Here is a 24320-nt window from a genome sequence, read left to right on the forward strand (position 1 = left end):
TTTTATACATTTGTTATTAATTCTTTTGTCTAAGATACCCTCAGAGCTCGCATTAAGTCATAATGGGAATGGTACAGGCCGAGGTAAGTGCAACACGAGGCACATGACAACCAAAACGTCTTTTTTAAAATAGCAATAGTAGCATCATATTGAGCGTGCTGCAGATAACGTTTTTGGCTAAACAATAAACATTCACCGTCCATATGGTTTGACGCATGGCTCACTCTATACTATCACATAAATATTACCTGATTGAGCCTTTTGAAGTCATTATTCATACTAGTCATTCTCGCCGGAGCAGTGAATACTCCTATCATAGTCTGTGCAGAGAGTACAGTTACCGCACATATTTTAATTAATTTTTCTGCTATAAGACCCTTAGAGACAGTCATCATAGAAAATTCGGCAATGCACGTTAAACAATAAAGCCCTAGAATAACAAATTAAAAGATCGTTAAAGTTAAGGATTCCATGATTCTGCGCCAATTATTAGGATTAATAGAAAGGCCAATACCGTTAATTATCATAAAGACTCTTCCCAATATTACCAAAGGGCGCGAGACTTGCAAATCCGGCGCATACTTGACAGGAGCCATGCCTACCGGGCGCGAGATCTTCAGCAACAACCCCATCGCGCCGCGGTCCATTGCTGCAGTACTGGACAGCTTTCGCGCAACAAACTAATGCAGTTCTCTCTTTCAAAGTCGTAACAAAAGGAACGAGACGCACATCATTATTGGAAGTAAATATCGTTAGCGTTCCAAATTATGACTGACGTCATAGACAAATAGAGTTATTCCATACACTCAACATTTTATTACTAATGGATATGTCTATTTATGTAGTCTTGTTAAGCGATTTTCTTGTTGTTTTTTATAGCTATTAAGCAACAAATGTGTTACTAGTTATCGGCCGCGACCTCGCTTGCTGTCTTTTATTGGCTGTTCGTCAGATATAGGCATAAAAATCAACGTCCCTCGTTGTAGTTTAAGCTTGCTTCCTAACTAATTTTATATCGAATGCGGTGCAGTCATTTGACCGTGAAAGAACAGCAGACAGACAGTTGGAGTAGTTTTAGCATTAATTATAATGTTCGTTTTATGTTTTCAAAAGCATTAATATTCTCTTGATCTGATTTTAGAGTTGTGATATGAATATAATTATAGGCATCTGAACGCAAGTATGTACTTTATTTCAGTCACTTTATTTAAATATCTCTTTAATAAGAATAATGTAATTGCTTTTATAACAATATTTTTACTAAAAATAGATGTAGTAGACCTACCCACATTCTACGCGGCGTCTATTTGAAAGACTCATATTATTTCTTGTCAATGGACCACAGTCATACGTGATGGTAAGCACTGATTTGGTCTCGGAGAGAACGTGAAGGCTCTGAAGGATTTGTCACGTAAGGAGTACGAGGCAGACAGGCAGTTTCATTTTAGTATTCGAGATATAAGTTAATTAATTTTGAGGTAAGAATTACAAGATGCGTCCGTGGTATCCCAAGAACGGAATATTGCCTCGCAATGGAAGTGGTAGTAGGATAGGGGAATATCCATTCTCAGCCCTTTCACTTCTACCCTCGTGTGATGGGATTTTGAAGAGACCACCCAATCGCCGGTAATCCTTTGGAAACTTACCCACAGTAAATTATTGCTAAATAATAACCCGTATTTTCTTAGTTTTATTTATTTTTAACAAAGCGATGTTGGGTTTTTCAGTCATTATTGTATTACACAACAAAAACGCTCAAAAATAAATCAGACCACAAATCTGCGTGATTATTTTTGTTTAACATTCGAAAAACAAGTGACAAACGTATTATACATCAAATTATAATTCAGACAATAGCTTAATTACTATCAGATAACAACATTTACTGGATGCAGGATAAGGAGGAGAAACGTTCTTCAAAACTTTGGACATATTTATGTTTTCACTTGAAGGAATTGCAATAACACGATCGTGTACGAGATAAAGACGCTGAGGATAGTCAGCGGCAGCGACGAGTTGACGGCGAACAGGCGCCAGACGGTGAACTTCACCGGACGAAGTTCCAGGAATTTTATTCCATCCAAAATCTTTTTCCGTAATGCAGCACCTGAAAGTAAAGTCGTATCTGTAATATTACTCTTTTTTAGATCTATCTGCGAAATATAATATATTTTAAATTTGAATAAAACTCTTGGACCAATATCTTCGGAGGTTCGAACAGCTTCAGAACTACAAATAACTTAATCAGCTATGTATAAGAATAATACACCGTGCACCCGGTTTTAACTGAGCGGGCGAGCGAGTCTGTTGAGAGTGTCTGGCTTCACCGAAATCAGAGCTGTTGCCCAAAATTGCTTAAGAAATAAGAAATTGATATCTAAGAATCTTACTGTGGCATATTCTGAGTTGTTTCGTCAAATCATGTTTTATCTTTTCTGTTTCTGCGCTGGCTAACTCTCCAAACAAAGCCGGAAGTAAAGATAGGAATATATTCATAAAAAATTCCAACACAATAATAATCTTGCCCTGTTAAAAAAAAAAAAACTAAATATTATTTTTACTAAACTTTGTATATCACAGTTTAATGTTATTGTTCTGGACATGAATTGTCTATCAAGACATAATGTCCTGTTATAATGAGGCATGTGTAGTTATATATTTTAGCTATTGTAAATAAATATCTGTTCTACAAAAAGTAATCTTAACCACAAAATAAAATTTTAAAATTAAATCTCTTTAACAGTCGAAGATTCAATAAAAATCTATCAAATTATACTCTATTTAAGTAGGCTTGTGAATTGTCATTTAATAACTATTTTAGGCGAAGTTACCCGTTTCGGAAAGTAGCTTCTACCGAGAAGATACGGTAAAAAACTCAGTAGTTTTTTAACATTTAAAAATACAGTCATTTTAGTTAATTACAATACTTAAATTACATACATATATAATGTATGTAATTTATCCAAAATCAACAAGTGTTCATTCCACGCTTTTTAATCATCTGCATAATCTTGCACTGAATATTCTGTCTGTCTTTACCAATGTTTATTGTACAAATCATTTAAATTTATGAAACGGCAAAGTTAAATATTTCTGTGGAATTAGTAAAGAAACGGATACCTAGCCAAGAAGGATTTATTGACTTTGCGAAGTCGAAAACTTGGCGTTATAAGTTTATCCTTACTTCTTGTGCACATACAATGATTATCACAGATTTTATCAACGTGATCAATGTTACTCGTTGTTGTCAAGGTGTCTGAGGTGTCCCAACTCGTTCAACAGTTTACAATCTCGCGAGATTATGTAACGTTGTCACCAAGTTTGCACTGATATATATATTTCTATACTTACTCGCGTTTGCAGTACGTTCCGACTAATAAGATCGGTAAAAACTAGTAAAACTGTAAAATAAAATGGCAAGTTGAACATTACTGAAAAACGTTAATAACTATAAACACTTAAATAATATAAATATGTGCTATGAATAAATTAAGAGTGTAGGAGTTCCTGCAAGTGACAGTTTTACAGGACAGAAAAATATGACTAAGAATTTATTTATTTATTTATTTATTTATTTAGGGACAACCAACAGAAGTTACAACATTAGTATTTGCATAAAAGATGTTCTTAGACTAAGAATTAATTGCACTTCCAATTACAGGTTATCACAGCATGCATGAATAATTGAGATACAAAAAAAAAAGTAAATATGATTAAGTTACAAGAGACATCAAAATTATTAATTAAATATAAAATAATAATATGTACCTACTTCAATGTTAATTTTATAATAATTCAAATTTAAATAGTTGCATATCGTAGTCAATTGCATAAACATTAATTTATTCTAACTTAATTTAATTTAATTTAATTTGAGGTTTGTCAAGCAATAGTGAATAAATGTGTCTTTAATTTGTTTTTAAATGCCCCTAGGTTGTCGTGAAATAGATCTAAGCCATTTATTTCTTTCGATAAAATATTGTAAAGTATGCTCACTCTTGGTATTGGCGAATTTTTTCCAGCTCTTGTTTTGTGTCGGAGTATTTGGAACAAGTACAACCAAAGCGAGGGATTCTTCTCGGTACCGTGAAACAAAATTTGTTCTATATTTCTGGACAGTCGATATTATTGTTGAAAAGTTTGTGCAAAAAACACATGTTTAGATAGGATCTTCTGTTTTCAAGCGTTTGCATGTTAAAGTACTTAAGCCTTTCGCTGTAGGTATTAAAAGAGTTATTTTTGGTTTTGTACGCCAAATGCCTTACAAATCTTTTTTGTATCTTTTCGATTCTTGTTTTTTGTGTTATATTGGTTGGACACCAAACTATGGAGCAATATTCTAACTTGCTGCGAACATAGCAGTCATAAAGTCTGATTACCTTACTCGTCTTTCGAAATTCTTTGCTACAGCGTATAATAAAACCAAGACTCTTATTGGCTGATTCGACTATTTTATCGACGTGTTTATTAAAATTTAATTTCGTATCTATTGTGACACCCAAGTCTTCAATGTTCTGAACCTCCTGCAGTTCTATACCTTGTATGTAGTATTTTGAACTTATTGGTCTTAATTTGCGTGTAATTTTAATGTGTTTGCATTTATCTATATTTAAAAACATTTTGTTTGTCTTGCACCATGTATCCAAAGCATTTAAGTCATGTTGCAGAAGCAAAACATCGTTTTGTTCTTTTATGACACGTGTTAGCTTGAGATCGTCGGCGAAAAGGTAGCAGCGTGAATATTTTAATACTGTAGTAATATCATTAATAAATATATTAAAGAAGAGAGGTCCGAGATTAGATCCCTGTGGAATACTAGAGTATGCCATGACGAAGTCAGATTGGTAGCCGTTTACAACAACCCTAGAATTTATAGCTTTGAGATAAGTTGTGCACCACATCAAAAGGGCGTCGGAGATTCCCAGTAGTTTTAATTTTTTTATCAATAGGTTGTGGTTCACTTTATCGAAGGCCTTTGAAAAATCCGTATATATAACGTCATTCTGGTGGCCCCTGTCCAGGTTTTCAGAAATATCTGTCACATACATCATGAGATTTGTATTTGTAGATCGTTTAGTAATAAATCCATATTGCTTGTCACTTAGGTAATCTTTAGCGTAGTTGTAAATTATAGGATAAACCAGAGATTCAAATACCTTAGACAGAGTACACAAAATTGAAATAGGTCTGTAGTTTTTAATATGTTTGAGTTTCCTTGATTTATATATTGGCACAATTCTTGCTTCCTTCCACCTTGTAGGAAATTCCCCAGACGATAAGGATTTGTTATAAATTAACATTAGTGGAAATGATAAAGTGGATGCACAATTCAAGAGAAAAAGAGGTGGAATATTGTCTGGCCCCGCAGCTTTGTTAACATCAAGTCTTTTTAGCTTTTTATAAATCTCAGTTTGTGTTAGCTTAAACGTACGTATTCCATTTTGGTTCATTTTATAAGGACAATGACCAATACCATTTAACGAGTCTCTCTCGTATACTGAGGAGAAATTGTATGCAAAATAATTGCAAATAGATTGGGGGTCATTAGATTTTTCGTCGCCGAGAAACATAGTTGAGGGATAAGGATTCTTGCGTTGGCGAAAATTTTTTAAATGACTCCAAAAGTATCTAGGATTTTTTCCGATTTCATTCTCTATTTTAGTTATATAGTTGTGGTAGCACTGAGATAACAATTTTAGGCAGTCGGATCTAAGATATTCGAATTCAATTTTATCCAAGGGATTCGCATATTTTTTGAATTTAACGTGGTATTTGTGTTTTAACTTCAATAGCTGTAAAAGTTCTTTAGAAAACCATTTAGGAGAGTCTCGTTTACTGTTTATTTTTTGGGGTACGAATTTTACTATATTTTTTTGTAATATGGCGTAAAAACGATTCAGCATGTCGTTAACATTATTACAGGTAGAAAATTCAACAAGCCATGATATTTTGTCAAGCTCATTAATAATTTTGTTATAGTCGGCCTTATAGAAGTTAAATTTATTTACATTTTTATTAATGTTTTTTGTTTTTTTAGGTAATTGAATATTAATTAATATCAAGTGGTGGGTGTAAAACATCTATTGTCTTTTTTAAAGGATTGTAACTATTCGAGACTGTAACGTCTTGACTACATAGTACTAAATCTAGAATTTTATTTTTGGAATTATATATTAGGTTACATTGGTTAAAATTATTCAATGATATAAAATCAATTAAGGAGCTCTTGATATGACAATTGTTATAGTTGTCGGGTATAGCAAAAGAATCTTCTTTAGAAACATTCCAATAAACATAGCTTAGGTTAAAATCCCCAACAATAAGTGTGCATTCATGACTGTGACAGTAATCCTGCAAAACTTTGTTTGTATTTTTTGTGAATGCGTCCAGCAACTCACGTTTAATAGGTGGTGGTAAATATACTGCACAGATATTAATAATTACTGGCTTTAAATCTACGGTTAACCAAATATCTTCACAGTCACTTTCCCATTCAAGTATCCTTTGTGACGTGAACATCTTAGATATAGCTATTAAGACACCTCCACCTGTCTTTTTATGTTTGCTTAGGGCAGAGCTTTCGCGGTCACGTCTGTATACGATGTAATTGTCATCAAAAAGTTCCCCCGTGAAAAGACTGCTATTTAACCATGTTTCAATAAATATTATAATATCATAATTTATCGCTAGTATTTCTTGACGTACCTCATTAATACTTAACCTTAAACCTCTAACATTTTGGTAATAAATTGAAATAGAATCGAATTTTAATAGATAAATTATTATAAACATGTCTTTAATACAGTGTGTTGCATATACAAAAAGGCACTTAAATCAATGTGGACAGTGTTTCAATGTTCCTTATGAATTTGTATTCGGATGTTTCAGTTTTCCGCATGTAGATATTGCCTCCTCTGACCCAAACAAATCGGTACTTTAATTCTTTGGCTTTTAACCGTGCTGCTGCATGGAGAGATTTCTGCGTCGGAGAGAGATGCTCAACCACGTAGATTGGCTTCGGATCGCCTCGTATTCCAATATGGTTGGTATTCATTTTTTCGGAGTTGTTTTTCGCTTTTTTGTTGAAGTTAATAGATGCTGCTAGGAACTCATCCCGGATTCTTGGACTGCTAAACTTAATTAAAATAGAACGTGGCCTCGGACTGTTATTCTGAAGCTTTGCGACTCTCGTGCAGTAGTGTATATCGGACTCATTCAATTTATAGTTTGTGGTTATTGCTATTTGCTTTACAAGAGTCAGAAGGTTTTCATTCTTGTGCTCAGGTACGCAGTGGATTTCTACATTCATCGAGCGTGAATGTTGTTCTATCTTTACCAAACGTGCTCCTAATTCATTCACCGATGTTTGTAAATTCTTGCACTCGGTCTCCAATGTCTGAATAACCTTTTCCTTCGCTGATATTTCCTTCTTTAAGTCTTCGTATTGTTGTTCTATAAAGTTCATCGAGTCTGTAACTTGCACCAATCGATCTAGCACTTCTTTAGTTTTAATGTTCAGTTGAGACATTATATTAGTTTTAAAATTTTCTAAAGTATTGACTAGTTCTTCTCTAATAGCTCTGCGAACATCAGCAAGTGTCAGGGAGTGTGATTCGCCATCATTTGAATCATGTGTTTCCTGTTTTCGTCTAAGGGTGATATTATTTTGAAGTTCTTGATTATTATCTGGGAAAGATCTCACGGGTGTGCTGGTGTTATCAGTTCCAGGACGAGGTCTATTACATGATGGGCAGAGCCATGTAGATTTGAAATCTTCAGATAAATTTTTATACAGTGTAGTAGTAATAACCGTTACGCAGGTATAGTGGTACCTCTTCTTACACAGTTGGCATTTTCAACCGACTTCCAAAAAGAGGAGGTTATCAATTCGTCTGTATTTTTTTTTTTTTTTTTTTTTTTTTTTTTTATGTTTGTTACCTCATAACTTTTCACTGGGTGGACCGATTTTGATAATTTTTTTTTTGTTTGAAAGGTAGTGCTTCCCGTGGGGTCCCATTTTTTTTATTTTTTTTTCCGATGATGGTATCCATGTGAAAACGACATAAGTCTTAAATTTGCATTATGTATATGCGCAACAAATCACGTTAACCAATTTTGATAATTCTTTTTTTATTATAAAATATATACTTCAAGGGTAATTTGGTGAAAGTTTGGTAAGGTTCTGAGCACAGGATCCATGACAAAGTAACGAAACGGAAGGGAACGGAACAATTCTGAGGAGCACGTTAGCGATACTCGGTCGAATCTTTTATTTATAGGTTATTTGGATATTTGAGTCACCTTAAGTAGTGTGGTTATGTTTATGTAATTATCATAGTCGAATATTATAATCAACTAGCTACCCACCCCGGCTTCGCACGGGTGCAATACTGATACTAAATATACTACAGAATTTGTTTATATACGACATCACATCGCAAACTTCTAAAATTATCAGTGTTTCTTTACTATATTGTTCATGTATTATATACACAAATCTTTCCCTTGAATCACACTATCTTTTAAAAAAAACCGCATCAAAATCCGTTGCGTAGATTTAAAGATATAGGGACAGAGAAAGCGACTTTGTTTTATACTATGTAGTGATGGAACTCCTATACGGCTCGCAGTTAGGGTGCGATATGGGGCAGAATTTCTTACTATCTTTAATCAAATTTTGTGTATGTGATGTGATGTCATATGATGTACGAAATATAGTTGGTCTTTTTCAAAGTTTTTTTGCTGAGTTCGATTACAGCTCTTTCGAGGGATCCTTGTAGTTTACGCCGCGTGACGTATTAAATCCGCTTTTTCGAAAGTCTATTTTTGCTTTATTCGCAAGTTTCCTTTGAAATTGTCCTCGAAGTAGTCTAATATTTTTCATTTCATTAAACTTAGGAAGACTCTAAAAAATATGTTGAATACGCAATTATTTTTATTACTTTTTCGTGCATATTCATTTGTTTTAAAATAGTGTTTTGTTTGAAGTCGGTTTTTCTTTTTGTTAAAATTTTTAAGATTTCATTTGAATTTGTTAGGCGGTTACAACACTCGAACTTATTTTTATTAAGTGCATTTTTTGCTTGATCGGCCATAGTTTATTTTTATAGTTGTACCGAAAAGAAAAACAAAAAAAAATACCTTTATAAACATGGGTTTGATGAGGCGCGATCCGTGATCTATTACATGTGAATTCTATGCTTCATACCAAGACGCCAGCGTTCGCTGATAATGTTTCGTCAAATAGTTACTCATATATTGGCTGTTATGCGAATTGATAAGAATGCCTTTTGTTTGTTGCTTTGCAATGATATTGTTTTATTTTTACACTACCGGCACTTAAACACTATTAAGGAAGATTGAAATTTTATAAATTTATTGCTTCATTGTAGCGGTTCGTTACTGTCTGTTATTGTTTATATGTTTTATTGCACTTCACAAATACATGTTAGTGATTATATACAGTCACTTATTTTGTTTTGGTATCACTAGATCTTGAGTTCAGTTATAAGTTTTCACTTTTATCACTAATTTATCGATAATTTGTGTAATTGATGACGAGACAACATTTACCACAGAGTGTCCTTTTGCAATTTACACATTTAGTTAGACTATCACAACTTTTTCCTCTTTTAAATAATTTAAATAGAATATTTTAGCAGGAGCAAGTGTATCCGTGACGTATGACGTGACCTGCTGTGTTATTCTTTACGAAGTCACTCGTTGAATAAGAAGGGACTTCCGTTGATAAGCTATTATGATGCGTGTTTTAATTAAATGTCAGAAATCGAGTCATTACTAAGCTGAATCTCAGATTCAAGGGTTTGACTATTAGACCCAAAATGGACCCAAGTTTTTCACGTTAAAAGAAAGCTCAAAACCAAGTTATTGATTTTTAAAAACGTCCATAGATGGTGGCATTCACTTTCCATCAGTTGAGCCTGAAGTATGTATAGTGACGCGTAACACTTTTTAGCATTACACGAATTCATTCTGCAGGTTTTAATTCGATAAAATTGGATAAAAGCTATCTTCCTTACCAAAAATTTTGGGCCGATATTCTTGTTGTTATCTAATATGTTTTTATAAGCGCTCAAATGATCGACTAGAGCGTTGGCAAGCTTCGCGTCGTGTTCTTCATTGCCGCTGTGTGATACAACAGAAAAACTATCCGTTGTTCTCCTTAATAACCTCATACGAATCCACAATATTTCGAACATTAAGATGGCGGTGATATGACTCAAATTTAGCGACGTTAACATTAGTAGAAAGCCCCAAATCAGACTGTTGACAAACTCGTTTGGAAAAGTGATTAATAATGTTGTCCGTACGATACGAAATAAAATAACAAATGTGAACATGACAAATGAAAAGAGAACTTTAAAATTTTCTTCTTCGACAAACGTTGAGTTATGTATTTTGCCTATTCCTTCCATGTAATCGAAAAAATATTCGCCGTCGGTTAGAACTGATACTAAATTTGTGAAAATAAAAGGTACAAGGTTTAAGATAAGCGGCATATTTAGGTAATTTTGCTTTAATAATAAATACATATGCTCACATAAATACTTTAGTATGATTGCAAAAGTAAAACAATAGATCTTAGCGATAACAGTAAAGGCTAAACACTTGTGAACTTTCGAATATAATCCAAAAAGCAGACGAGTGTACATGATTATATTTATCATAGTGTAATGTTTCTCCGGCAACGTGTCAGAGATTTGAATATCCATTGTGGGAAAACCTCTCGGACCACTAGTTCTGATACGACAATGTTAATAATGACAAAACCGGCCCTTTTATTGTCATGAATATCTATCAACACAATTTATTGTTCATTTCAACTGTCAATATCATACAACCAACTTACAGTCACGACATTATATTATTTATATTATATGCCCATGTATTTTTATAAAAATTAACACTTTAACTGATTATCCATGAGAATTAAAAATAGTACAAATTATATCCGCGTGGAATGGTGGAAAGACTGCCAGTAGTGTTATACTTCAGTGTTTGTCTGTAATGACGCAATAACTTAATTTGATTCAATCTTTCAGGCGATGATTAATATTATAAACTTTATATACAAATAACACTGAAAGTTACACTTACTTAAATTAATATTTAAAATTAAAGTAGTTTCGTATAAAAAATAAAGCAATCTATTCGATGGATGAATGCTATATGTAGATAGGTACTAGTTAATTATTAAAATATTACATTTGAATACATTTACAAATAGCATAAGTGTTAAACTGATTACTTTTACAAAAATAAACGCGATTGGTAGTGATGGAATAACAGATTTGGAAAATCATGTTTTTAAAACTGTATTAATGTTTACGCAAGCAAGCTATGAATACTAGAATCTGAAAACAAAATAAAATATAAACTAATTATAAATTCGCTTGCAAGTTAGCAGGTTCACCTGCGACTTGACCCACGCGAAATTTATAAAATTTTACCGATATTTTAATGGGTAATAAGATAGTAAACACGAATCCATCCTGTTTAGGGCCTTGAGGGATATAATGAAAAAATACGTAGCCTTGGTCCTTCATTGGGACTCAAACTATTTCCATTCCAAATTTTATCTAATCCCTCGGCTAAAATACCCAGGTAACAGACAGAGTTATTTTAACAAGTATAATATACATTAATATATATATAATATACATTAAAGATAGTAACATGAAATACTAAAATCCTTCTAATATTATAAATGCGAAAGCTAGTGAGGATGGCTGTATAGATATTCGTTACTCCTTCACACAAAAACTATTGAACTATTTACTATGTCATTCGGGATCTTATTAAAAGTTTTACTCGATTTTTATTTATTTTTTTAGCAGAGTGTACGATTAGCAGAACACAATCAACTCTTTACGCTTTTTTAAGCTTTTTCTTAAATTGAAGAAATCATTCATATTGGTGCAAATTATATATTTTTTTCTATTTGGCGCACTTGTGTCATCAGCTATATTAATAAGAAATAAAATATTAAAATATATATATAGAATTTGTAATATCATGGACTTCAGAATTTACAACTTTTATCTTTTCCACATAAACGTTGGATTCAAGTGAAAGTCATATATTTTTTTCTGAACCGTTTTTCAAGACCTGGCTGCTTTTTGTATTTACAAACTTGATGATTAAAATATCGTTTGCGCCTTAACAAATTTACAGTTGCATATCCTAGATTGATTGGCCAGTATATTTTTTATCTTTTTCGCTTCTGCGCTGGCTAACTCTCCAAATGCAGTCGGAATACAAAATAAAAAGATATTAAGTCCTAATTCAGTTGTCATATTAATGGATGCCTGTAAATAAAACATGTTTTGAATAATGTGCTTCAAAGTTTTCATCTTTACCAAATCCCAAATATCAACTTTGTCAAAACCTTTTAAGTATTCGAAGAAATATTCGCCGTCGGTCAGAACTGATACTAAGATCGAGAAATTAAAAATAAACATCTTTGTGAGAAATGGTAAGTACAAGTTTTCTTGCTTTAACTGAAAATATCGATCCTGACAGAGATATGTTGCAATGATTGCAAAAGTGACGCAATAGATCTTGGCAACAACACTAAAAGCTAGACTGTTGTGGACTTTCGAAAACAATCCAAAAAGCAGACGAGTGTACATGATTATATACATCATAGCATTATGTTTCTTGGGCAACGTATGAGGGACTTGAATATCCATTGTTCTTCACTTCACAGATAACAGGATTCGAACCATTTTAATTATAAGGCTTTTTATCTGAATACAGATCATGAAAAGATTTAATCATTTGGTGTTGTTTCTTGACTTACATAAGTTACGTCTATAAAAGCACAAAACAGATTATCCATTTTTTCATAATCTACATTAATATTGTGAATGTGAAAGTAACTCTGTCTGTCTGTATGTTCACAAGCAAACCGCTGAACCGAATTGGTTGAAATTTGGTATGAAGCAAACTTGGACTCCAAGAAAGGACATTGGCTACTTTTTTGCCTGACACGTGACAACCAATCTAACGCGAACAAAGCCGCTGGCGACAACTATTATTATATAAGAAATAAAATCATTTCTTTAAACAAAAAATGATTTATATTTTTTTAATGATCAACGTTAAAGGTGTATCAATATATGCTGTAGGAATAAAATAACATACTGAATAGAATAAAAACGTCAATTAAATTGATGAAGTTGAACATTAACAGCAGAGTGTTCGCTGAGAATATTATAAAGAGGACAGCGCTGTGTGACGCGTTCAGTTGCTTGACTAAACCGCAAATAGACACATATCCTTTCGTTAGATCGCTGACACGTTGACACACTGAGCGACTTGTAGACGCTGAAACAGGTTCTGAAACAATATTTATGCAATAATATAATAGATATTGGACAACATGTATGTGACATTACAAACAACAACAACAGCCTGTAAATTCCCACTGCTGGGCTAAAGGCCTCCTCTCCCTTAGAGGAGAAGGTTTGGAACATATTCCACCATGCTGTTCCAATGCTTGGGTGGTGGGTTGGTGGAATACACGTGTTTCAGAATTTCTATGAAATTTGACACATGCAGGTTTACTCACGATGTTTTCCTTCACCGCCGAGCACGATATGAATTATAAAGACAAATTAAGCACATGAATCAGCGGTGCTTGCCTGGGTTTGAACCCGCAATCATCGGTTAAGATGCGCGCGTTCTAACCACTGGGCCATCTCGACTCATGTGACATTACTCTGATCCAAATGTAAGTAGCTAAAACTTGTGCTATGGACAATCAGAAATAACGAAGGTACCACAAACACACAGACACAAGACAACTAATGATAATCTACATCGACTAGGCATCGTGAATAGAACCCGGGCCCTCGGAGTGGCGTATTCACGGCAACCGGTGTACACACTACTCGATCTCGGAGGTCGTTTAAATTAAGGCTTAAAGATTATTATTATTATTGCTTTTCTATGCCGGCTGGCCAATTTGGCCTGAATTCTCATTTATTTCTTTAACAACTTTACTGGCAGATTTTGTTATTCACCGTAATGTATTTCCTCGTTCAAGTGCTTTAATTTCGTAGTTATGGTCTGCAGCACACAGTGGACATCGAAGTTAATGAACATAATCTCCAATTCCATCAGCAATAATTTATAACGTTCGATATTAAAAATAAACTTCAACAATTCCAATAGCACTGAAAGAATTTCACGAAATTAATTTTTATAAATATTTCAAATAAATAATTTCAGTCAATACAATGATGAATAACATAAACTCACATCTTGTTGGATTAAAATTGACATATTTGCTAAAAATAATCATTGCAGTGTATACAGTTAAAGACACCGAAGGAATCTTAATAAAGAACCTTTTGTTGCGATCCATGTCGCTGTTGCCATTAATCTCGTTGTTTATCTAAAATACATATTATCTTAATTTTAATACATAGGAAGTGACATAATGTGGCGCTTGTTGCGCTAGGCTCACTTAACATATTAACAATTCCACAACCGGTGACAAAACATCTGCAATTTTTCATATTTGTAGACTACAAAATAAAAAATATGTACATAAATATGCACTAAATAGTAATAAAAATAATTGCGTATTCAACATATTTTTTCAGATTCCTAAGTTAAATGAAATAAAAAACATAAGACCAGTTAAAACTTGGAGTCGGTGTCAGCCACGGGCAACGCGCCTCAACAATCAAAAAAAAAGAAGCCATACGAGCCCCTTAATTGACCCAGTATATTATAAAAGGTAATTTGTAAAAAACATATTTCTTAAAGTATTCTCATATTGTTTTTTTATATATATACTGTAGGGTTTTCTTGGCTGACACAGACTCCAAATATAGCAATAATTTTCATAATGTCGTACATCATATGAAAAGTTGTATCTATACTAATTTTATAAAAAAGTGAAAGTAACTCTCTATCTGTCAGTCTGTCTGTCTGTCGCTTCACAACTAAACCAATGAATATAATTTGATGAAATTTGATATGAAACAAACTTGAACTGCAAGGAAGGATACTTATTTACCTAACCTACCTATTTACAGTATTCTAGGAATTAACGCAATTATTGTAAAATAAATAAAATAATACTTTATTTAATGCAACTGAATGTTTGATGTTTTCTTTCATCCGGACGACGCCGGTGCAAGAAAAAAATCCATTTGCTATTATTATTACTGATATAATGCAGACTTTTCCGACGGGAATAATTTCATATTCGAAAAGATATATCAAGATTATTGCAATGCCACACATATCTGAAAACAAGAGTTATAGTCTTATTTCATACAATTTCATCGTCATCATTAATACATCTATAACAAAAAGAAATACCGACTCCAAACAAAACACTATTTCAAAACCAATTAATAGACATTAAAAATAAAAAAATTATTGCGTATTCAAAATGTCATTTTGAGTTTTCCTAAGTAAAATGAAATGAATTAGACTACTTAAAATATTATATAATGTCGTTACAATTATTTATTGTTATATTTGGAGCCGGTGTCAGCCACGGGCAAAAGAAAGATACGACGGGATACGAGTCCCTTGGTTGACACGGCATACTGTCATATAAAAGGTCATTTGAAAAAAGCGTATTTCTTAAAGTACTGACAAAGTGGCTGACACCTAATGGCCAGTGGCTAATTAATTATTCATCGTATAGTACATATTTCTTAATTATTTTTAAGACTAGTCAGAAATTGACACTAAAATAACTCGTGGTCAATAAAAGAATTACTAAAAAGTATACATAGATGCTCAGTTATTATTTCATAAAATACACTTACGGATACACAGACTAAAGATGCAGCTGTAAATAGCAATCGACGTGGACACGGTCGCAGTGTATCCTGCGCGGTCTCGTGCCAGGTGTAGCGGAGCAAGCCCCAGCGCTCGTGATAAGCGTAACACGAATACCAAAGAGGCTGGCACTCTGTATGATCTACTTTCCATATTTTATTTTATTTCTCGAGCGCTCTCTTCAGATTAAACTATTCATTCCGTTTTTATTATTAACACAGCTAAAAAGAACATGACTGTCACTTAAGCCATTACAAACATTCTAAATACATTATTATTTGATCAATCATGATTTGTGTTCAAAAAACAAGCTCGTTTAACGTTTTGATTATCTTTTGTATTTACGGGGCGATGTAATGTTGTGTATTGGGGAAAAGCACGATAGTGAATGACTTCATTTAAATTATTTTACTCATTCGATTACTCAAAATAAAACAAACAATGAGAAAGTTAATTCAAATTTCAGGCTTGATTTGAATGATAATTATATTACCGAACATTATTCCCGAGTTTTTAGAGTGATGGAAGAAACCAAAAGACTGGCGAGTCACGCTGATGACTCTGACTGAAGTTTAACCCAAGCTGTAGGACTCCTAGTGCTTGAAAATGTACTGACTGCACATCACATCTAAACCAAACTACACGTCGTATCTAAACACGCAAGTATATTTGCTTTGCATTAATCTAAATAAATCTATATTAATATTTTAAATATTTAAAAAGTAACTCTGTCTCTCTGTCTGTCGTTATTTCACGAACAAACCGCTGAACCGAATTTGATCATATTTGGAAACAAACTTGAACTTCAAGAAAGGCCATTTTTTGCCTAACATATGACAACCAACATCATTAAACACAAGAGAAGCCGCGGGCGGCTACTCATCATGACATATTCTAAAGTACACCTTTTATAAGATCTAGACGGGCCTAGCAGGTTCAGTTACAATTTATTGTAACGTAATAATAAATCTGTGTACACGAGGTTAGCTATTATTTCGTATCGATTTTGTGCAGTCATATATGTATATACATAATTTACTTACTGTAATTGTGTGATTTTTATGATAAAAGACGCATTAGTAACATAATGATAGACTTTTTAAAAATAACAAAGTTACCTTCACGAATGTGCTATACTCGTACATTATTAAAATATATATTAATTTTATTTTATAATTTCCTTTTGTTCAGTTGGTTAAGATTTCTTTTTGAGAAGCAAATTTCATTTTAAGCTACAGCACACCGATCAAAATAACAACCGGATATATTAAAGACTTATGAATTGCTTAGTTCAGCAAGATTTTAAGAATATAATTAAAAAATCTGGGTCTGTGTTAACACTTTGAGTTCCACACAGATTATTATTAATTATTGTTTTAGAAATAATATTATTTTATGTGACTAAGATATAAGTAATGTTGTATTTTTTTGGATGATATTCAATTTTTTTTTAAAGTTGGCAGGAAGTAAAATAATTATGACAATGTATGATGCAGCTGCTATCGGCAACAACTCTATCATTATTATTATTATTATTTGTGCAACAACCTCTCTTCAATAAACTACCTAACCTCTAAATAGACATATAATACCTATTATCCACAAATGTGAGCGTGATTAGTACATCAAATATTTTAGTTTGAACTATAAATTTTTCTTCCTAACTTTGATAACTTTAGCAAAACTTTTAATTTCGAGCGTTAAGCAGTAATTATTTTGATGTAACTGATATAATAGTATTATGTGATTTCCTAAAACACACAGCGTTATGATGGAGAAATCTGTTGTGTGAATCTGCCTTATCTTATAAATCTATGATAAAACTTACCAAATTATCTCTGGTTCTATACCTGTCTCTTTCTCTCACCAGCAGGATTCATCTTCTGTCCCAGGAATGTGATTGACAGCTCATAGCGTTTGTGAATTTTGCCGCTTAAACATCGCAAAATTTTTCAGAGTTTAAGTAATTGTAAAAAAGTGTTTAAATACAATTAGTATTTGTGTAAAATTTTCACACAGCGTCAAATACGTATACGTATTTGTTTACACATAGTTTAAATAGTGTTTATAAATGGATCCGGAAGAAATCAATCCGGTAAGTTTCGGAGGTGAACCAAGTTTTGTTGCTGATGCGTCGGATGAAGATCGGCATTCGAACAATATAAGTAATAATACTTCAACTTCTTCTTCATCCTCGGAGGATGAAGAAGGCACAGCTTCACCTCCGCCCAACAAAAGACGAAAGAAAAGTAAGTATAAACGTGTTCAGACATGTTCGGACCCGCGAATAGATACACTCATTCAACAAGTAGGGTACATGTCTCAATACTTATCACATTTACCACATTTTGCTAATAACGATCAAGTTAATTGTGAACAAAATCATAATGAGCCATCAACATCTCAATTCTTGACAAATCCACTAACTTCAAATAAACTATCTTTGGGTAACTTAGGAACCGAGTTTGACGAACGAACAATAATTCCTCCAGCAGACAAAGATCTTTTACAAGAGTTATGTACTCTTCAAAAATTTGACACACCTGCTTGGAAAGGCATTCGATATAAAAAATCTTTACAATCTTGTATTGCTACTCCCGATTTTATGGGTTTAAAACTTAATGAAGAATTATGTCATTTTGATAAAAATAAAGACTATCTTGCATCCACCGAACAGTTATTAGCAGGACTGTCGAATAATATTTTACAGCAGAGACAGTTATTAAAGTTAGGGTTACAGGATTTAATAGATTGGGCAGCTATGAATCCTAATAATATTAATTCTAACTCGTTATTTGATAAAATTTCTAATATATTTGGCCCGGGTTCACCGTCTTACAAAAATTCCGAAACAGCAATGCAAATTATCTGTGGTAAAAGGGTGTGGCTTAATACACCTGCTTATCTAAGTGATAATAAGAGATTGAGTACATCACAATACCAGAACAAAGGCTCCATCAAAACAAATATTAAAAATAATAGGCCTCAAAAAAAAACAAAATTATAAATTTAAAAATAATCAGCCCTTTCGTAAAAACCATAAAAGACACACTAACACACCTGCTACCAGTAGCAATAGTAAACAAAGTTGACTATCTATTCAAAAACTTCAAGGGAGGTTGTCTGAAGGAGTATGCTCATATGTGGCAGCGGCTCGGAGCCAGAAACTACATAATGAACTACATAATAACTGGGGGTCGAATTCCATTTTCGAAGAAACCTCCGTTTAGTAGTACCCAGACAGCCTTATTTTAAAAAAAAATGCTACCAAAGTAACGAAGGACATGACGGACATGATTCTTCAATTAAAACAGAAAAAAATCTTAGAGACACCTCCACACTTGAGCCCAGGTTTTCTTTGTCGAATGTTTCTTGTAAAAAAAATCGGACGGGGGACTGAGACCTGTCTTCGATCTCAAAGGTCTAAATGCTTTTGTGACAGTGAAACATTTTCAATTAATTTCACAAATAGATGTAGCAGATTTTTTACAACTGAATGACTGGCTGGTGATAATAGACAATCATCAGGCCTATTTTCACTTACCAATTGCAAAGACACACCGCAGGTTTCTCAGGTTAGTATACCAGAACGAAGTTCTGCAGCTACCATTCGGCCTGTCGTCAGCTCCAAAGATGTTTGCATCAGTGTCAAACTGGGTAGCAGAAACCCTTCGAGCTTGAGGGTTCCGCTTATTAGTTTATCTAGACGACTATTTTCTGGTCAATCAAGACCGAACAGCACTTTTATCCCAGGTTGCGGAAACCTTAAGAACATTAGAGACTTTGGGGTGGCATTTAAATTACCCAAAGTCTGTGCTAGACCCCTCTCAGGAGGTAGAGTACCTAGGCTTGGTATGGAACACCAAACAAAACAAAGTGAAACTTCCTTCCAAGAAAGTATTGAAAATAAAAAGTTTCATTTCCAAGCTTTTGGACAAAAGGACCTGTTCTCTGAAAGATGCTCAGAGTTTATCAGGTTTGCTCAATTTTGCAAATTATGCAGTTCCCAAAAGCCGTCGTCGGAAAATGCAACTGTTTTTGAAAGAATTCAAGCAAAACAGATTAGGGGAAACAAAAATACTCCCATTACTTGTTCAGCAGGATCTGAAATGGTGGCTAGAGAATGTGAATCGGTCAATGCCAATAATAAAAAAGAGTGTCACTCACTACCTGACCTCAGGTGCAGGGAATGCAGGCTGGGGAGCAGAACTAAACAGCATGTACATTTCAGGAAAGTGAGCTCCTCATCAAAAACGTTAGCACTCCAACGTAAAGGAGTTGTATGCTGTATTCGCAACCATAAACAGTCAGCGGATGACTCTAAAATGTGCACATATTCTGATACAGTCAGACAACAGACAGAACTCTGGTTGCATACCTCAGAAACGAGGGGGGAACCAGATCTCTGGCACTTCTCAAATTGACAACCAGACTCTTAAAACTCACAGAGAGGTTACAAATCACTCTTTCAGCCACCTACCTCCTGGGGAGGTTAAACGGAATTGCGGACCGCCTATCAAGGGGCCGCAGGGTACCAGAGTGGCATCTAATGCCCTAGGCTACGGACGCCATATTCAACATTTGGGGCGTCCCAGACGTAGACTTATTCGCGTCAAAAGAGTCGGCAGTGGTAGCAAAGTACGCAACATTAGATTCCAGAGATGGTTCTGCAATTTTTTGCGACGCCTTCAGTCGTCAGTGGGACTACCAACTCGGCTGGATATAACCCCCACCCAGCTTAATACCGAGAGTACTGGCTCATTTGAACAGCGCGAAGGGAGTGTATGTCCTAATAGCACTGGAGTGGACCAAATGTTATCGGCTTCCCGACCTACAGTCGAGAGCAATAGCAGAACCAATTCCTATAAAGAACCTGCGGAAGGTCTTGATAGATGTGACTACGGGCAACTGCCCTCCACAAGTGGAGGAGCTGTCTCTTCTGGCCTGGAAAATTGGGGGTGGTCTGATCAGATCGCACACTGGACCACAGAAGAACAGCAGTTACTAAAAAGTAGTTGGCGGACATCTACTTTAGTAACATATAATGCACCAATTAAAAGATGGTTACTATGGTGTAATAAAAATAATGTCAACCCAAAAATGCCTCAGGGCCATGAAGTTGCAAGGTTTTTGGCAAACTTGTATTTAACAGATAAGCTAGCACAAAGAACCGTAATGTTACATAATTCAGCGGTTTCCACATACTGTGCAGAATCAGGAGTAGATATCTCAAATAATTTTTTGTAAATCAAGTATTAAAGGCCATTTCTCTTGCGAAACCTATAGAAAAAAGATTAAATTAAGCCAATATGGGATACCAAAATTCTATATGATTGGTTAATATAATATATTCCGCTAATACTGGTTCATTATTTGATACATCTAGAAGGACAGCTTTAATACTTTTGCTAGCTTCTAGTCGTCGAATTCACGACCTCACTCTTCTAGATATCAGTCCTGAAAATTTTATTTTTAAAAATCTTGAGACTACCCTATGGCCCAAATGCGGATCAAAAACTGACAGTCAAACACATAGACAATCGGTTTGGTTGCTGCGGAAGCACCCAGATCCTCATGTTTGCCCAATTAGGCACATTAATAGCCTTATTACTATTTCTCAAAATAGAAGAAATATGGACAGTAGCATCACAAGTCTATTTGTTTCCCTGTCCGGAAAAGGAAGGAAGGAGAAATAATAGAGGAAACTGGAAGAGTATCAAAACTTTCAGAAAATTTTACTGTCGGCCAGTAAACAATAAAGATAAAGTTAATAGTAGTGTTGATTTACTACGTACTAACTTTACTAATGTTTAAAACTTTTTAACAATTATTTTTTTTCATAACATTACTCTTATCTCTAATTTAGTCAAAGATGATTATGAGACTGATTTATTGTACCTTTATAATTGTTATATTATAAATATATATACTGTCTTTTTTGTTGATTTGTAATTGAAAAGTTTGAAAATAGAAATTGTTGATTATTTTTGTTTGTTACTTTTATATTGTTGATTATAATTATTAATTAACACAAAATGTTAATTTACTATTGTTTTAAAGAAATTATGAATCAATACAGTTTATGAATAACACTAACTAGTTTTGTTAGAAGAATAGAAATAAAAGATGTAAGACTGTTTATAATATTTAAATTATTAGCAACTCATTAAACAAATTTTCACAAAGAAAAGTTTTATAATTCATTCTAGTTTCAAATAAAATTCATCATAGCGTTTGTGTTTACCACCAGCAGATACAAACACATCTTCATCATAACGCTGTGTGTTTTAGGAAATCACATAATTTGACTGTTTTGCACTACAACAAAACAGGTATTATGTGTTGAATAAAATACACAGCGTTAAAGCAATATTCTTGCTGGTGACATGAAGACTCTATGAGCTGTCAATCACATTCCTGAGACAGAAGATGAATCCTACTCGTGAGAGAAAGAGACAGGTATAGAACCAGAGATAATTTGGTAAGTTTTATCATAGATTTATAAGATAAGGCAGATTCACACAACAGCTTTCTTCATCATACCGCTGTGTGTTTTATTTAACACATAATACCTGTTTTGTTGTAGTGCAAAACAGTCATATTTTTAAGAACGGCATTAGATTCGAAACTTCAGTAGAATCATTATTTATCGCATTGCGGCATACGCATTTAGAATAATATAAAACTAACTGATATTGATACTGCTGCTTATTTTCAGCGAATATTCAAAATAACATTATGAAAAAATCAGTGTACATAGCTTTATTAACATAAGAATTAATAACATTAAATGCTTAAATATATACAAATATGAACTAAGACTAATTACTGTATAAATCTTGACCGCGTGGAATGGTGGCAATAATGCTAGCAGCATTTCCCCTTTGAATCACAATTCCGATCCTCTGGGAAAAAAACGCACCAGCCCTACTGTCACCAGTGGAGGCAATGAAGCGAGGTGTTATACTTTTGATGAAGCTTTTTGTACAACTACTCCAAGGGCCCAGCATTTCGACAGCAAATGGAACAAAAAAGTGATTTGATATAATATACGAATACTTAGTTCTTTTTTTTGCTTTAGATTTTTTCGTAGCGGCACCGGCTCTTAACATTGTTTCTCGGATATGAAATGGGGCCAACGTGTCAAAGCATGTAGCGTCCCACACAAGGACCCGTCCTCGTTCCCAGGGAACCAATGTTAATCCATCAGTCATCACGACAAATTACCATTCTTACCATCATCACGACAAATTCCACGTGGCTTAGTAAGAGCAGGAACGTCGATGGTGGCAAGAGCCCTTTTTATCATTAAGAGAACCGTGGCGGAAAAGCCTGCCTGAACTCCTTGGGAAAGAGAGACAGAGTCCGAGTGGGAAGGAGTCCACCTCCTCCCATAATTATGGGAAAGACCAAGGCGTGCACAAGTAAAATCTTAGTCTTGATGGGAAGGAAATTTCGAAGTCGATTCTAACACCTTAACGTGGCTGTAACTGAGCGACTAATATCAGAGATGTGCACAGACCAACTAAATGTGGTATCAATATGAAGACCAAGGTTTTTTACGTGATTGCGGTAAGGAATATTGATGTCATTGAATAAAACGGGTGGTAAAGATGTTACGCCAATGTTGGTGATAAGTCGAGAGCTCCCAATGACGATCGCCTGACATTTAGATGGGTTTACCTTTATCCCGAACTTTTGAGACCATGTATTTACACTAGCTAGATTGTTATTAATCATTGCAATAGCATCATTTATGTCATCCAACTTGGCTTGACAATAGAGCTGCAAGTCGTCGGCGTAAAAATGATAAGAACAGTTGATGTACGTTGTGAGGAGATTTATAAACACAGAGAAAATAAGAGGAGATAAAATTCCACCTTGTGGTACGCCAGTATGTAGGTCAAATCAATCAGAGAGAGATTGATCCACTCTGACTGCTTGCTGGCGTCCGCGAAGATATGATGAGAACCACTCCAAAACCAATGGTGAAAACTTCAGATGCTCGAGTATAGCAAGGACAATATCATGATCAACCATGTTAAAAGCGTTAGAGAAGTCGATTAAGACTGAAATGGTGACCATCCTATTCTCCATACCATCCCGAATATCTTCCGTGACCTTCAGAAGAGCGGTAGTAGTACTATGACCGGGCCGAAAACCTGACTGAAATGAACTAAGTATTTTATTACTATAAACGAAGGAGGACACTTGTTTGTAAACTGTGAGTTCAAGAATTTGGACAAAAAAGGAAGGATCGAGATTGGTCTAAAATCTGTTAACTGGCTAGGGTTAGAGACTTTAGGTATAGGAATGACAAAAGCCTTCCGCCAAGTTATAGGAAACATCCCGGTTGACATGGAAAAGTTGATAATGTGAGTGATAGCCGGTAGTACTTTATTTTCAATTGATGTAACCATCAAACGGTTGATACCATCGAAACCAGTAGCATTTGATTTAATTGAAAATATAATGGTACGAATTTCCTC

At 34.1% G+C, this 24320-nt stretch overlaps 2 protein-coding genes across 2 annotated transcripts; both read right to left on the reverse strand.

Moving 5' to 3' along the window:
• Positions 1-1934: 1934 nt before the first annotated feature.
• LOC124533086 lies at positions 1935-7528 on the reverse strand. The gene is made up of 2 exons (XM_047108250.1): positions 6910-7528; positions 1935-2107 (listed from the first exon to the last, which is right to left on the reverse strand). The coding sequence occupies exons 1-2, from the start codon at positions 7526-7528 to the stop codon at positions 1935-1937; spliced, it is 792 nt and encodes a 263-aa protein (XP_046964206.1).
• Positions 7529-13135: 5607 nt separating this feature from the next.
• On the reverse strand, positions 13136-14477 carry LOC124533087. Its single transcript, XM_047108251.1, has 3 exons — positions 14287-14477; positions 14049-14201; positions 13136-13362 (listed from the first exon to the last, which is right to left on the reverse strand). The coding sequence occupies exons 1-3, from the start codon at positions 14390-14392 to the stop codon at positions 13136-13138; spliced, it is 486 nt and encodes a 161-aa protein (XP_046964207.1). The 5' UTR covers positions 14393-14477.
• Positions 14478-24320: the final 9843 nt, after the last annotated feature.

Source organism: Vanessa cardui, chromosome 10 (assembly GCF_905220365.1).
Source record: "Vanessa cardui chromosome 10, ilVanCard2.1, whole genome shotgun sequence".
NCBI lineage: Eukaryota > Metazoa > Arthropoda > Insecta > Lepidoptera > Nymphalidae > Vanessa > Vanessa cardui.